This window comes from Gorilla gorilla, chromosome 13 (genome assembly GCF_029281585.2).
Source record: "Gorilla gorilla gorilla isolate KB3781 chromosome 13, NHGRI_mGorGor1-v2.1_pri, whole genome shotgun sequence".
Taxonomy (NCBI): Eukaryota; Metazoa; Chordata; class Mammalia; order Primates; family Hominidae; genus Gorilla; species Gorilla gorilla.
In genome coordinates this window covers 73,720,034-73,732,909 of record NC_073237.2, presented here as the reverse complement: position 1 = coordinate 73,732,909, position 12,876 = coordinate 73,720,034, and the positions used below count along the sequence as shown (strand labels likewise).

The 12,876-nt window shown below is 43.6% G+C and overlaps 1 protein-coding gene and 1 long non-coding RNA gene across 2 annotated transcripts in view; one reads left to right on the top strand and one right to left on the bottom strand.

Moving 5' to 3' along the window:
* Positions 1–12,876, top strand: part of GNA14 (G protein subunit alpha 14) — a 226,377-nt gene that overhangs the window by 113,031 nt on the left and 100,470 nt on the right. Inside the window, exon 2 of the mRNA XM_019033912.3 lies at positions 6,972–7,156. Coding sequence (XP_018889457.2) covers positions 6,972–7,156 — 185 coding nt within the window. The remainder of the gene's footprint in view (positions 1–6,971; positions 7,157–12,876) is intronic.
* The window catches only part of LOC109028380 (uncharacterized), a 79,468-nt gene continuing 76,051 nt past the window's right edge, over positions 9,460–12,876 (bottom strand). Inside the window, exon 5 of the long non-coding RNA XR_002007407.1 lies at positions 9,460–9,721. This is a non-coding gene — a long non-coding RNA (uncharacterized lncRNA). The remainder of the gene's footprint in view (positions 9,722–12,876) is intronic.

The following is a 12,876-nucleotide window of genomic DNA, read 5'->3' as shown; positions in this document are numbered from 1 at the left end:
TTGAAAGCCTTGTATTAATCTCTTTTGTTGAGACAGCAGCCATGAACCCTGTCTCCAATTGTTTCCAGTTCTCTGTTGCCTAGAATTATTGCTACTTCTCCTTTTATGGTGAAAAATAGCACCTCCTCTATTTGCGAGAACAGAAGCTGGGAGAGTGACCTGGCTGTGATGGTGATGTAGGGGCTGGACAGAAACTAGCAGGAGTAACTTGAAGAAGTGAATCTTATCGGCACTTTAAAAATGTTTTCCCCCGGAAATTGAAAAACAGAGCTCCAGAGGGGATATTTTATTCATGCAGAAATAAAATTGGAACTTGCTTGGAAAAAAAAAAAAAAAACTAAACTGAATGTAATACAATAGCTTGAGCATTCCAGTCCCAGGCATATTCTATTAGCACAGGTTCCCCTTTGAAGGGCCCCAGAGAAGTGTTTCCCAACCAGCCTGTGGACCGGGTGCATCCAAACCCCTGGAATACTGATGAAAAATGTATATTTTCAAATCTGTCAAAATTATTAGACCTGACAAGGGGCCCAAGAATCTGCATTTTTAATGAGCATCCGTCTCCCTCATTGGATGCTGTCCTGCACTTAGGTAGGGAGTCATTGGGAATTTCTCTCAGCATTAGCTGATTCTCTCATAAATCAGTATCTTTTTTGTTTTTGTTTTTGTTTTCCTAGACGGAGTCTCACATGTCGCCCAGGCTGGAGTGCAATGGCGCGATCTCGGCTCAGCTCAGTGCAACCTCCGCCTCCCGAGTTCACGCCATTCTCCTGCCTCAGCCTCCCGAGTAGCTGGGACTACAGGCGCCCGCTACCACACCCGGCTAAGTTTTTGTATTTTTAGTAGAGACGGGGTTTCCCCGTGTTAGACAGGATGGTCTTGATCTCCTGACTTCGTGATCCTCCCGCCTCCGCCTCCGCCTCCCAAAGTGTTGGGATTACAGGCGTGAGCCACCGCGCCCGGCCCATAAATCAGTATCTTTAACAAGCCCCAGGGTTGCAGTACACACAGGTGCAGAAACTCCTGCTGCATGGGTAGCTACTGCCCAAGGTCAGCCATGAGTTCTCTGGGGCCAAGCAGAGTGCCCCCAAGGGCCTGGCACCGTCCTCTGGGCAGGCCTCTTTGCTGCTGAGAACCGCTCCTTCCTAAAGATTACAAAAGGAATTTTCTTAAGTCCTTTATCCCCCCCATTAAAAAGCCCTGAAATGGAACCTGAGCCTCCCGGTGTGCTGGCACCTGGCCTCAAGTGTCTTCATCAGAGCGCCTGCTCACTGGTGAGGTTGCTTTGCATACACAACAGACTCATCTACTCTGAGCGGGAAATCCACCTCCTTGTTGCTTTTCAAAACAGAAGCCATCCTGACTGTCTACAGCCAATAAACACCCATTCATGAATATTTTATTAGGCTCTTACTCTGCTCTTTTAGGCTCCAAAGATATCAGGAAACGAGAAAAAAAAAGATCCCTGTCCTTAGAGAGCCAACCTGCTGGTCACATCCATTATGCGCATGTCTGTCTTCCGCCTGTTGGGCACATAGATGATTTAGACAGCATGAGCAACATCCAGAACTGTGTGCTCATTCTCGTTCTGACTTCTTTTGTTCTATTTACATTGTCTCATGCAAAACTGAGCTACAAACAGTGGCTTCTCACGATGGTTTCAGAACACATCACAATTGGGAGATGGTGCTTCCTATCTAGGAAGCTTTATCAGCCTGCTTTGGCTCTCTGGGAGGCAGTCTTTCTGAATTTTATGTAAACATTAGAACAATTGGCTTTCTGTTTTGATGTCCTTGGACTATCACTTGGGAAAGATTTATGTTGCTTTGGCCTCTGTTTCCTCCTGGCTCCTAAAGGCCTTTTGTACTTATATGAGTTTCAATCCTTGGTTATTTTGTATTGGGATGAGGTTCATGGGTAGAATTTCGGACGACTCTAGAGAGAAGAGTGGAGGAATCTCCTTTAAGGATGAAAAGTAAACGGGTAAATTTCACATAAGAAATGATAATTCATATGTATTATTTTCCAAAATGTGGTTCCCAGATCACTGGTGATAGACAGGATGTTTTTATTTGAAATATTGCTGAAGTCATTTGTTATATTTAGTTTGATCGTGGCAAATAATACTGGTCTTTCACTTGTGACAGGTTTTTTCATTACAAGTTTATTGAAATAATAAAGCTAAATATTAAATAATCACACAGGTGACATACGGGTATGAGAAAAATCACAAGGTTGGTACACAGATAATTGAGGTTTGGGAAATGCTAGTTGAGTGGAAGGCCAGGAGCAAGTGTCTTGTAGGAAAACTCCCAACCTGCAAGGTCAAAGGCTCACAACTGTCACTCACAGTAAGCAGGAAGCTGGTGGAGGTGAGCTTTATAGAAAAGAAATTATCTGTATGTGCCAACTAGCAAGGTCTCTATGTTCAAGTTAACCAGTAATTGAGTGTCTGCCCTGGAAGAGGAAATATCTCAAGTTTAGGGGGAGAAGGGAGGCAGAGGATCCAAGGCAAAGCTGTATAGCAGGAGACTTGGGAGATTATGGGAGCCTTAGACCAGGAGCAGTTTTATCCCCTGCTGAGAGGTCAGAGAGGATCCACGCAGAGAAAGGGACGTTAAGTCTTCTAGTGAATGTATTACTGGCCAGGGTGCTTTCCCCAGAAGCTTGCCGCTGATTTTATGACAAAGGACAGTTGCAGTTGGATGATGGTGAGCAACTACCTCAAATATATCAGGCGCCAGGCCAGCCATGGTGGCTCACGCCTGTAATCCTTGCATTTTGAGAGGCTGAGGCAGGAGGATGGCCTGAGCTCAGAAGTTTGAGACCAGCCTGGGCAACATGGCGAAACCCTGTCTCTACTAAAAATACAAAAATTAGCCAGGTGTCGTGGCGCACGCCTCTAATCCCAGCTACTGGGGAGGCTGAGGCACGAGAATTGCTTGAACCCAGAGGCGGAGGTTGCATGCAGTGAGCTGAGATCATGTCACTGCACTCCAGTCTGAGCAACAGAGCAAGACTCTGTCTCCAAAATATATATATATGGTGCTGAAAGTTTAAAAGTACTTATTACCATTGTTGGATTTTATTTTCAAATATGAAAACAGAGAAAAACTAAATGGAGAAGAGCCGTTTCCCCTAATTATATTTGAAACAGAGTCTAGAGACGGAATTGTAATTTTATTCTCTCTTTCACTCTGCGACTTTATGGATTGGGTGCAGGATTGCAAGCCCTCTGGACTGTGACCCCTCCACCCCTAGCCTCATTACATCTAAGTGAATCCTTTTGGAACCAGACACCAAAATTCACCTTTCAGCTAAAAGACCTCCCACTCCTTGTAAACCAAAAAGCTGCTGCCAGGGTGAGGGTTCCTGTTTTCTTCACTGTGTGTAGCTGTTCAGGCTGCAGAGGACCCTCCACCAGCACATGCATTTTGTGGGGGTGCAGGTGAGAAATTCCTCACAAAGAGATAAAAAACAAGGCAGAGCCGACCCATGCTACTGAAACAAACCACATATTCTAATAGGTAGTTAGGTAGGATGTAGGATCTAAGTCACTGAGTCCTCCAGTCACCAATAATTTTCACTCTAAAAATCATACCCTTTGGATTTTTCTTTTGCTTTTTTGTGAATAAATGAACAGTCATATACTTACTTGACATCTGAGTGTTGAGTTTCTGTTTAGAACAAGTGAGGAAACTCAACTGAGATCCTTAGCTTGAGTTTAACTGGTCCCTGTGGTCCTGGTCACCGCTGTCATTATAGACAGATTGATGCCATCATCTACCTTCCCCTGCATTCACCTGCTGCTGGGACCATCTTATTTATAGCAGATCTCTGCAGGCTGAAAGGTAAAGTTCCAAGAATTGAAATCTCTGTACCAGGTGAAGACTGCATGTAAGCTGATAGGAGCGATGGATGAGACCATGTACTTGGGGGAAATAAGCAGTGTAAAAACCAGCTCATAACTAGGGGTGCTATCCTGGGACGTGCATACACCAACATAAACCTGCATTTGGACCCAGGCCACGACACTTCCAAACTGAGTGACCTTGGACAACCAATTTAATCTTTCTGATTTTCCATTTTCCTTCTGGAAAAAAAAAATACACTAGCTGGGTGATGCTGAGGCTTAAATGAGAGTGGAGGATCTCCGCAAGGTGAGTCTCTTTGCTCTCTCAGCCCTCGGTGCTGTGTGTCTTTCAGTCTCTCTTCTTTGCCTTTACTCTGCCCTCTTTTGCCCCGCATTTGGTTTTTTAATTCTTTGAACAACCACAATTTAAAACTAAAGAATATTTTAAAATATGGGTGTTTATTGAATACATCTATATCTTCTCTTGTATGAACCCTTAAAATCACTTTTAACGTTTTCTTTTTGAAATACTCCATGTCTGAAATAAAAAATGGGTGGCTTTTAAAAAATGTTTGTGTGTTTGGGGCTGGTGGTGGGGTTAGCTTTAACTATTAATAACATTGTAAGTGAATGGCTCTTATTAGCAAAAAGATTCTCTTAGTGTAGATTTTTGGGTGTGTCTTGAGTGATTTTTCTGGCTTCAGGACCAAAACCACAGCCTGTCTTGAGGTGATTACATAATCTCTGCATTCACATCAGCTTCACAATGTGTAAATGTAGCCATATTAATGTTTGCTTGGGGTAATCTAGCACTGGATTGTAGCTCAACTCTGCCGGATGGAATAAGAGACCGACGTGGCAGTATCATAGTCACATGCAGGGACTCCAAGATGCTGCAGGAGTAGAGAGCTAATCTGACTTGGGACTTTGAATCAAGCTTGGACAGTATAAGGTCTTTCTACAGGTCCTCACTTCTCATATAGGGTTTGTGCAGCCAAGAGTCATTACAAAATGGTGGCTCCCAGGGGCACGTGGTCTCATCACAGTTTATCCTTGTTCAATTCATGTCTCGTTTTTCTGAGGTTGTCCATGATATAAGACCTATGGGGGAAACCTGCTGACTTCTCATGTTTGTTCCATTCAATCCTTTGACCATTTCTTTGGGTGCTTTCTATAAAGCAGGCACATTGTTCGTGGTACCCAAATGTGTGAATCTCGGGCCCTGCCTTTACTGGATGAAAGGTATGGTGAGAGATATATTTGCAAGCAAGCATTTAGGTGATGTGCTGCTTCTGGGTATCCAAGGCACTTTGAGGGCCTAAAGCAGGCAGGGCTAACTGTTGGTGGCATGCAGGGGAAGGCAATCCTTTCTAGGATATGTGATGTCTGTGGTGAACATTGAAGGCCAAGGCGTTGACACCTGACTTCCAGCCCCAATTCTGCATCTGCACCCAATCTTGGCTTGTCCCCTGACTAATTACCAGTTTTCTGGTCTCTGAGATGGGAGGACAGTGTCTACCTATCCTGTCTCTGGAGGCTGAAACAAGGCCAGTGAGACTGTGTGTAAGGACACTCCCTCATCTGGGGGTTCTCCCATGTGCCCCAGCAGCCTGAGCCTGCAAGACAGTGGGTTGGCTGAGGTTCGAGGTTCAGTGTGTGACTGTGAACTTTGTGTTTGTCCCCTTTAGATCAGACCAAGACATTCTTCTCTAATAATTGAGTTGGTCATTGTAGTTCAATTCTGAGTAAATCCCAGTTCTTTCTCTTGCTGACTGTGAGCTTGCAGAGATTATTTAACCAATTAGAATCTTAGGTTTCTTATCTGTAAAATGAAGATGATAATTGTATTCGTCTGTTTTCACATTGCTATGAAGAAATCCCTGAGACTGGGTAATTTATAAAGAAAAGAGGTTGAATTGGCTCACGGTTCCACAAGCTGTACAGGAAGCATGATGCTGACATCTGCTCGGCTTCTGGGGAGGCCTCAGGAAACTTACAATCATGGTGGAAGGTAAAGGGGGAGCAGGAACTTCATGTGGCCAGAGCAGGAGCAAGAGAGAGTGAGGGGGAGGGGTGCCATACACTTTTAAACAACCAGATCTTGCAAGAACTCTCATGAGAACAGCACCAAGGTGAGGGTGCTAAACCATTCATGAGAAACCACCCCCATGATCCAGTCACCTCCCACCAGGCCCCACCTCCAACACTGGGGATTACAATTCAACGTGAGATTTGGGTAGGGACACAGGTCTGAACTGTATCAGCAATAGCATATATTTCATCAAGTGTGTGTGGTAGTGAGGAGCCATGAATAGGACACATCATGTTCCAAACATGGTAAAGGGGTGTCATATGATAAATTACCTTTATCAAAGAAAATATTAGCAAATATTTTAATTCTGTTGTCTAAATTGCTATCACTTATACTGCAACTTTTGCTGCCTTTTCAAACAAACTCTCAATCTAATATGAATGTAGAGTTTTGATGTCATTTTTCACATATGTTCTATCTGGACCTCTAATGCACATTTAAGAACAATAGGGATGGCTTCATACTGTAACACGTTCCTTGGCTGCCATGTGCAAGTGTTGTGAGTTTCGAGGACTCCTGAACTGCGTGTTGAGACGTGAAAAGAAGCAAGCACATAGACATTTGGCACCTCTGGGAAATGGTGCTTTCTTGTGCAGGGATGAAGAATATTTGTGTATCTGAAAGGAAGGAGTTGACTGATTCATGAGCCTTTTTCTCTCCTCCAAGTGTTCCTATGGCTCAAACCCTCCCTGCACCCTGACGTAGCCCTATCACTGCCACTGCCATCTTCGCAGTGATAAAGCTTTCAAATGCTTAGGTCTTTCAGACATGGTTGCCTGTTTTTCAAGGACTTAGGGCAAGGATGTGGGGAAGCATTTCCCTGGACTGAGGATGGCACTTGCCTGAGGCTTGGGCTGGCACTGACCCGTAACCTAAAACTGCATAACAGTTTGGCAGTCCCTTCCAAATCCAACCCATCAGCCTATTAATTGGGATGTGGATTAATACTGCCAGGAGGTCCTCTGTTTCTCCGTGTGTTCCTTTGGAAGTCTGCTGACAGCGTTTTCCACTTGTTTTGTCTTATAGGAACTGGTGAAAGTGGGAAAAGCACCTTTATCAAGCAGATGAGAATTATCCATGGGTCTGGTTACAGCGACGAAGACAGAAAGGGGTTTACGAAGCTGGTTTACCAAAACATATTCACCGCCATGCAAGCCATGATCAGAGCGATGGACACGCTAAGGATACAGTATGTGTGTGAACAGAATAAGGTAACGTGCTTAGGGAGTGCTTGCCCTATTTGTGAATGTGTGCCTGCCCACTCTGGTTAGCACAAAGATTCCCTCAGTGCTTTGGTCGGATGCCAGAAGAAGCTCTTGTTCCCTGGGGTGTGGGGATCACTGAGAGGAGTTTAAGGAATTTAGTTAGCCCCCTGGTCTTCTTTCTGCAGGACTTCTCTCATGGTGGTAGCGTGAGGCTACCCAGTGTGCAGGGATTCCAAAGTTTGGGCTGTTATTTAGGTTCCTTATTTCCGGCGCTGAGAAAAGGAAGTCATACATTTTCTCTTTCCGCTAAGAGACCCAGTTAATTTCTTCATTGGAGCAATGGGGACATTGGGTTTACAGTGGCCAGCGTTTCAAGAATTCCCAGTCTCAGGAAATGTTTTCACTAATTGCTGCAGACTACTCAGAGAAATCAGTGGGTTTTGTTTGTTTGTTCTGGGAGTTCACCCTTCTTGAGAACTAAGTGATGGCTCGTGAGCACAATGCTAATGGCCCAGCCAGCAATGTGCTCCCATAAAGTGCTGGTGTCAAGCTGCCATTTGCTTTCCCCTCACCACCAGTTACTTAAAATACAAATCTGCTGAAAACGAGAGGAAAATAATGAGGCAGGAAAGAGAGAGGAGGAGGAAGTAAAATTTTATATGGTATATTGGAATGCAAATCCAGAGGAGAATAATACTGTGTCTGAGTTCATTAAGCAACTAGATTAGAAATGAGTTTATTTAAAATAATTGATACCAAATTACAACATGACATGATGATAAAGAGAAAAATTCTGTGTCAGATGGGTCTCTCGTGGATCTGTGAAGAAGGAATTGAGCTAGTAAAATGCCAGAATTGCATGGGCTTTAGTATGGACCCCTAAGGACAACTTTATTATGAACTTGTGGCACCTATACTCATATATATATATGATTAAAAAAAGTTTTAAAGCAATCAATTTAAATTTTTACGGGATTACATAGGAAAACACAGTAGGCACCAAATTTTAGACTTGCCTTTACCTCATCTCTACAATCTGTCTTTACCATCATTTCCTTGCAGTCCTGAAGAAATGAAGGAACACATCTTGCCTACAATTTCACCCTGTAACAGAGTCATGCTAAAACTTGCGTGGGGTGGGCTGGGCACGGTGGCCTACGCCTGTAATCCCAGCACTTTGGGAGGCCAAGGCAGGTGGATCACCTGAGGTCAGGAGTTCCAGACCAGCCTGGCCAACATAGTGAAACCCCGTCTCTACTAAAATTGCAAAACATTAGCTGGGTGTGGTGGCAGGCACCTGTAATACCACCTACTAGGGAAGCTGAGGCAGGAGAATCACTTGAACCTGGGAGGTGGAGGTTGTAGTAAGCCAAGATTGCACCATTGCACTCCAGCCTGGGCAACAAGAGCGAAACTCCGTCTCAAAAAACAAAACAAAACAAAAAAATTGTGTGGGGTGAATTAGCCTACAGCAAGGGTATCCAATCTTTTGGCTTTCCTGGGCCACATTGGAAGAATTGTTTTGAGCCACACATTAAACACACTAACGCTAACAATAGCTGATGAGCTTAAAAAAATTGCAGAAAATCTCATTCTGTTTTAAGAAAGCTTACGAATTTGCATTGGGCTGCATTTAAAACTGTCCTGGGCTGCACTGTGGCCCACGGGCCATGGGTTGGACAAGCTTGGCCTATGGTATATCTGGTGTGAAGTAAGGTGAGAGGCGCACATTGAGCCACTAGGAGATTCTAGAAGTGACTGAGATGATTCCTTTATACATTGCTGTATCTTTTTGAAAAGGTACAGTTCTTTTTTTACTTACCCTTTCTAATGTACTCTAAAAATTAGGCTTTCTGTGGAGATTTAAGATGACTTCAGTGAAGAGGCAGGAATGTTCTTGGGGGGTGATTTCAGTTCATCTGTTTTTCCCTGTTGTAAAATGCGTTTTGTTTACCAGTCATGGTGAGGTGACTGGGCAAAGCTTGGAATTCAAGGATGGGTTTGTAAACAGACCCACTGGGGAGAAAAGGCTCCTGTGTAAGCCACTTCTGCTTACATTGGCAGCAGCGTTTGTAAAACCTAATCAGCTTAGTTATCAAAGCTTCTAGGTTTTTGCTTTTGTTTTGTTTTTCCTCATGAGCTTCTAGAGTACTCAGTTTATATTTTAAACAAAGTGGTTTTATGTGGTTTGACATCTACCACTGTCTCCTTTTCTCTTGACCTTAATTATTTTGTCTAGGCCATCTCCGTTTGCCCCCTAATCTGTGTTAGTTTCCTAGGGCTGTTATAACAAAGTACTTAAGATTGGATGGCTGAAGACAGAATTTATTGTTTTTACAGTTCGTCATGCTAAAGGGCCAAAACCAAGGTTGATGGGTTCTAACTGGAGGCTCTGAGAGAATCTGTTGTCGGCTTCTTCCCCAGCTTCTGGTGGTGGCTGGAAATCCTTGCCGTCCATTGGCTTGTAGATGCTTGCCTCCAGCCTCTGCCTCTGCCTTCGCCTGGCTTCTCTCCTGTGTCTGCGTGTCCACAGCACTGTCCTCTCCGGGTCTGTGTCCAAATTTCCCTTTTCTTATAAGGACACCTGTCGCTGGATTAGGGTTGACCCTAATCCAGTATGACCTTATCTTGCTGGCGTCTACAGAGACTCTGTTTCCAAATAAGGTTTCACTCTGAAGCTTTGGGTCAGCATGAGCTTCGGGGGAACACAATTCAACCCCTCTGGCTCCCCAAGATTCATGTCCATCCCATGTACAACATACATCTACTCCATCCCGACATCCCTAAAAGTCAACCCATTCCAGCATCAACTCTAAGGCCCAATTCTAATCCAAATATCAACTCAAAAAGTCCCAAATCAGGCCAGGCACAGTGGGTTGTGCCTGTAACCCAGTACTTTGGGAGGCCGAGGCAGGCAGCCATCTCTTGAGCCCAGGGTTTTTGAGATCAGCCTGGGTAACATGGTGAAACCCCATCTCCAAAAAAAAAAATACAAAAATTAGCCGGGTGTGATGGTGCACACTTGTAATCCCAGCTACTTGGGAGGCTGAGGTGGGAGGATCCATTGAGTCTGCGAGGTGGAGGTTGCAGTGAGCTCAGATGGTGCCTCTGCACTCCAGCCAGGGGACAAAGTGAAACTCTGTTTTTTTTTTTTAAAAAAAGCCCCAAATCTCATTGTCTAAATTAGGTATGGGTGAGATTCTGGGTACAAACCATCCTGGGGCACGGCCGGGTGCGGTGGCTTACGCCTGTAATCCCAGTACTTTGGGAGGCCGAGGCAGGCAGATTACAAGGTCAGGAGATCGAGACCATCCTGGCTAATGTGGTGAAACCCCGTCTCTACTAAAAATAAAAAAAATTAGCCAGGCGTGTTGGCGGTCACCTGTAGTCCCAGCTACTCAGGAGGCTGAGGCAGGAGAATGGCATGAACCCGGGAGGCAGAGCTTGCAGTGAGCCGAGATTGCACCACTGCACTCCAGCCTGGGCAACAGAGTGAGACTCCATCTCAAAAAAAAAAAAAGAACAAACCATCCCTGGGCAGCATTCTTCTCCATCCATGACTGTGAAATAGGATACAAGTCCATTGGACCTCCCATCTCCTCCTCACTTGCCATGTCTGGCTCAAGTATCTCAATTCCTGTTGCATAAACTTTCTCAAACTGACACCTGGGATGAACTGAATGCTAAAATGGCTTAAGGAGAGGCAGAAGGTCGAATGGAAAGAACCCTGGATTGGCTCTAAAAAATCTGGGCTTTGCTCATGGTTCCACTGTGGGTCTAGGGCTGGGGTCTGCAGACTTTTCTGTAAAGGGCCAGGGAGTCAATATTTGTGGGCTATATGGTCTCTGTTGGAACTTCCCAGTTCTGCTGTTGTAGTGCAGAAAGCAGACATAGGCAATATCTAATAAGTAAACGAATAAGTGTGGCTCAATTATAAACTCTACGTATAGAATGTATAATAAGAATAGTAAGTTAAGAATACAGTTGAGAATAGTAAGAACTATTTTTGACTCATGGGCCCTGTAAAACATCCACAGTCCATGAGTGGATTTAATCAGTTGGTGTACTTTGCTGACCCTGGTCCTGGGGAAGCCGTACCATCTCTGTTTTTCCATTTTCTTATCTGTTAAATGAGATATGCTCTGTCTACTTCATAAGCCACTATGAGCAAAAGGAAGTGATTTACAAATTAAATGACCCTCGAGAAACACAAGGTTATTATTGGGGCAGGTTCAAAAATCAGAAATAAGCTCATTTTTTTATTACTTGTTTAGGTCATTTTCATCAATTTCTTCTCTATCATTTTCCTGTGGCTATTATTTCTAATAATTTTTTCTCAGAGCTAGTCTTGATTCCAAACATGAAACTGTGACAAAGTACCATGCTTAGGTCATAAAATGATAAAATGATTAGTGGTTCAGTAGTATTCAGTGATGGTTTAGGAGGCATGCTATATGTTATCTTCTTTACAAAGTATTGTATGACTTGAAACAATTGATTAGTTATGGCAGGGAAGAATAAAACTTTAGCTTTTATTTTCACAGTGGTGCAGTCTTCTCATTACTTATTGCTGAGTATTTATTTCTCTGTTATCTGCTGTTTTTTCTGTTTGTTTCTGTTTCTTTCAGAGCTGGGAACATTTTCTTATGTATGTAGAAGAGAATTTAAAGTGGTTTTAGAGGGTTTTATTTTAAATGTTAGTGAGATTATTGCTCAGCTAGGCTGTTGAAAGTCTTTGCCTATTACTTGACAGGCCACTTATTAAAGGAAATTTATCAGAAATTTAGTTCCGCATTTGTTTTTTAACTAACATGTTTTTTCAATTAAGATACAGCCTTGAAGATTTTTTCTTATACCTTGCCTGCTTATTTTATTAAAAAGAAATGATTCATATGTATTTGCTCACTCTGTTGATAAACCTTAATTTTTATGAATGTCTCTCAGGAGTGTTTTATGGGAGCAATTTGAATTTATGACTTCTTGAATAAATATTACAAAGGCATTTGCTCAGTGGCAGGGTTCCTAAGTCTGAGTTAGCTTATAACTCATGTTTACCTGTGATGATTTCACAGAAGCCAGAAAAGCATCATAATTTTTGCTGTTTGCAGTCTCTTGAACTTGGGAAGTTCTCATTCTAGGCCTGTCCTACAGTGAAGGAAAAAAATATGAACCCCTTAAAGGTTCTGCAGAATCTGCTTGCATGATGTAGATACAGAATTTCCCAAGGGCAAAGGTCAGCCCTACCTGACATCTCAGAAACACGTTAGTTCCATATTCAGTAATCTTGAGAAAAAAAGAAGGCCTACAGGCTCTTCACAGCTGACCCTAGCTCCTTCGCTGCCCCTCTGCTCTGCTTATAGGAGCGCCAAACTACCCTGGGGTCATGTTGTATTTGCATGGGACTTAAATTTAATTGTAAGCAATCATGACAAGAACCAAAACAGATTTTTTAAAGAAGAGTTAATAGTTGATATGGTTTGGATCTGTGCCTGTGCCCAAATCTCATGTTGAATTGTAATCCCCAGTGTTGGAGGTGGGGCCTGTTGGGAGGTGATTGGATCATGAGGGTGGTTTCTCGTGAATGGTTTAGCACCATCCCGTTGGTGCTGTCCTCATGACAGTGAGTGAGTTCTCATGAATTCTGGTTGTTTGAAAGCGTGTGGCACCTCCTCCCTCCCCAGCCTTGTTCCTGCTCTGGCCATGTGATGTGCCTGCTCCCCCTTCAC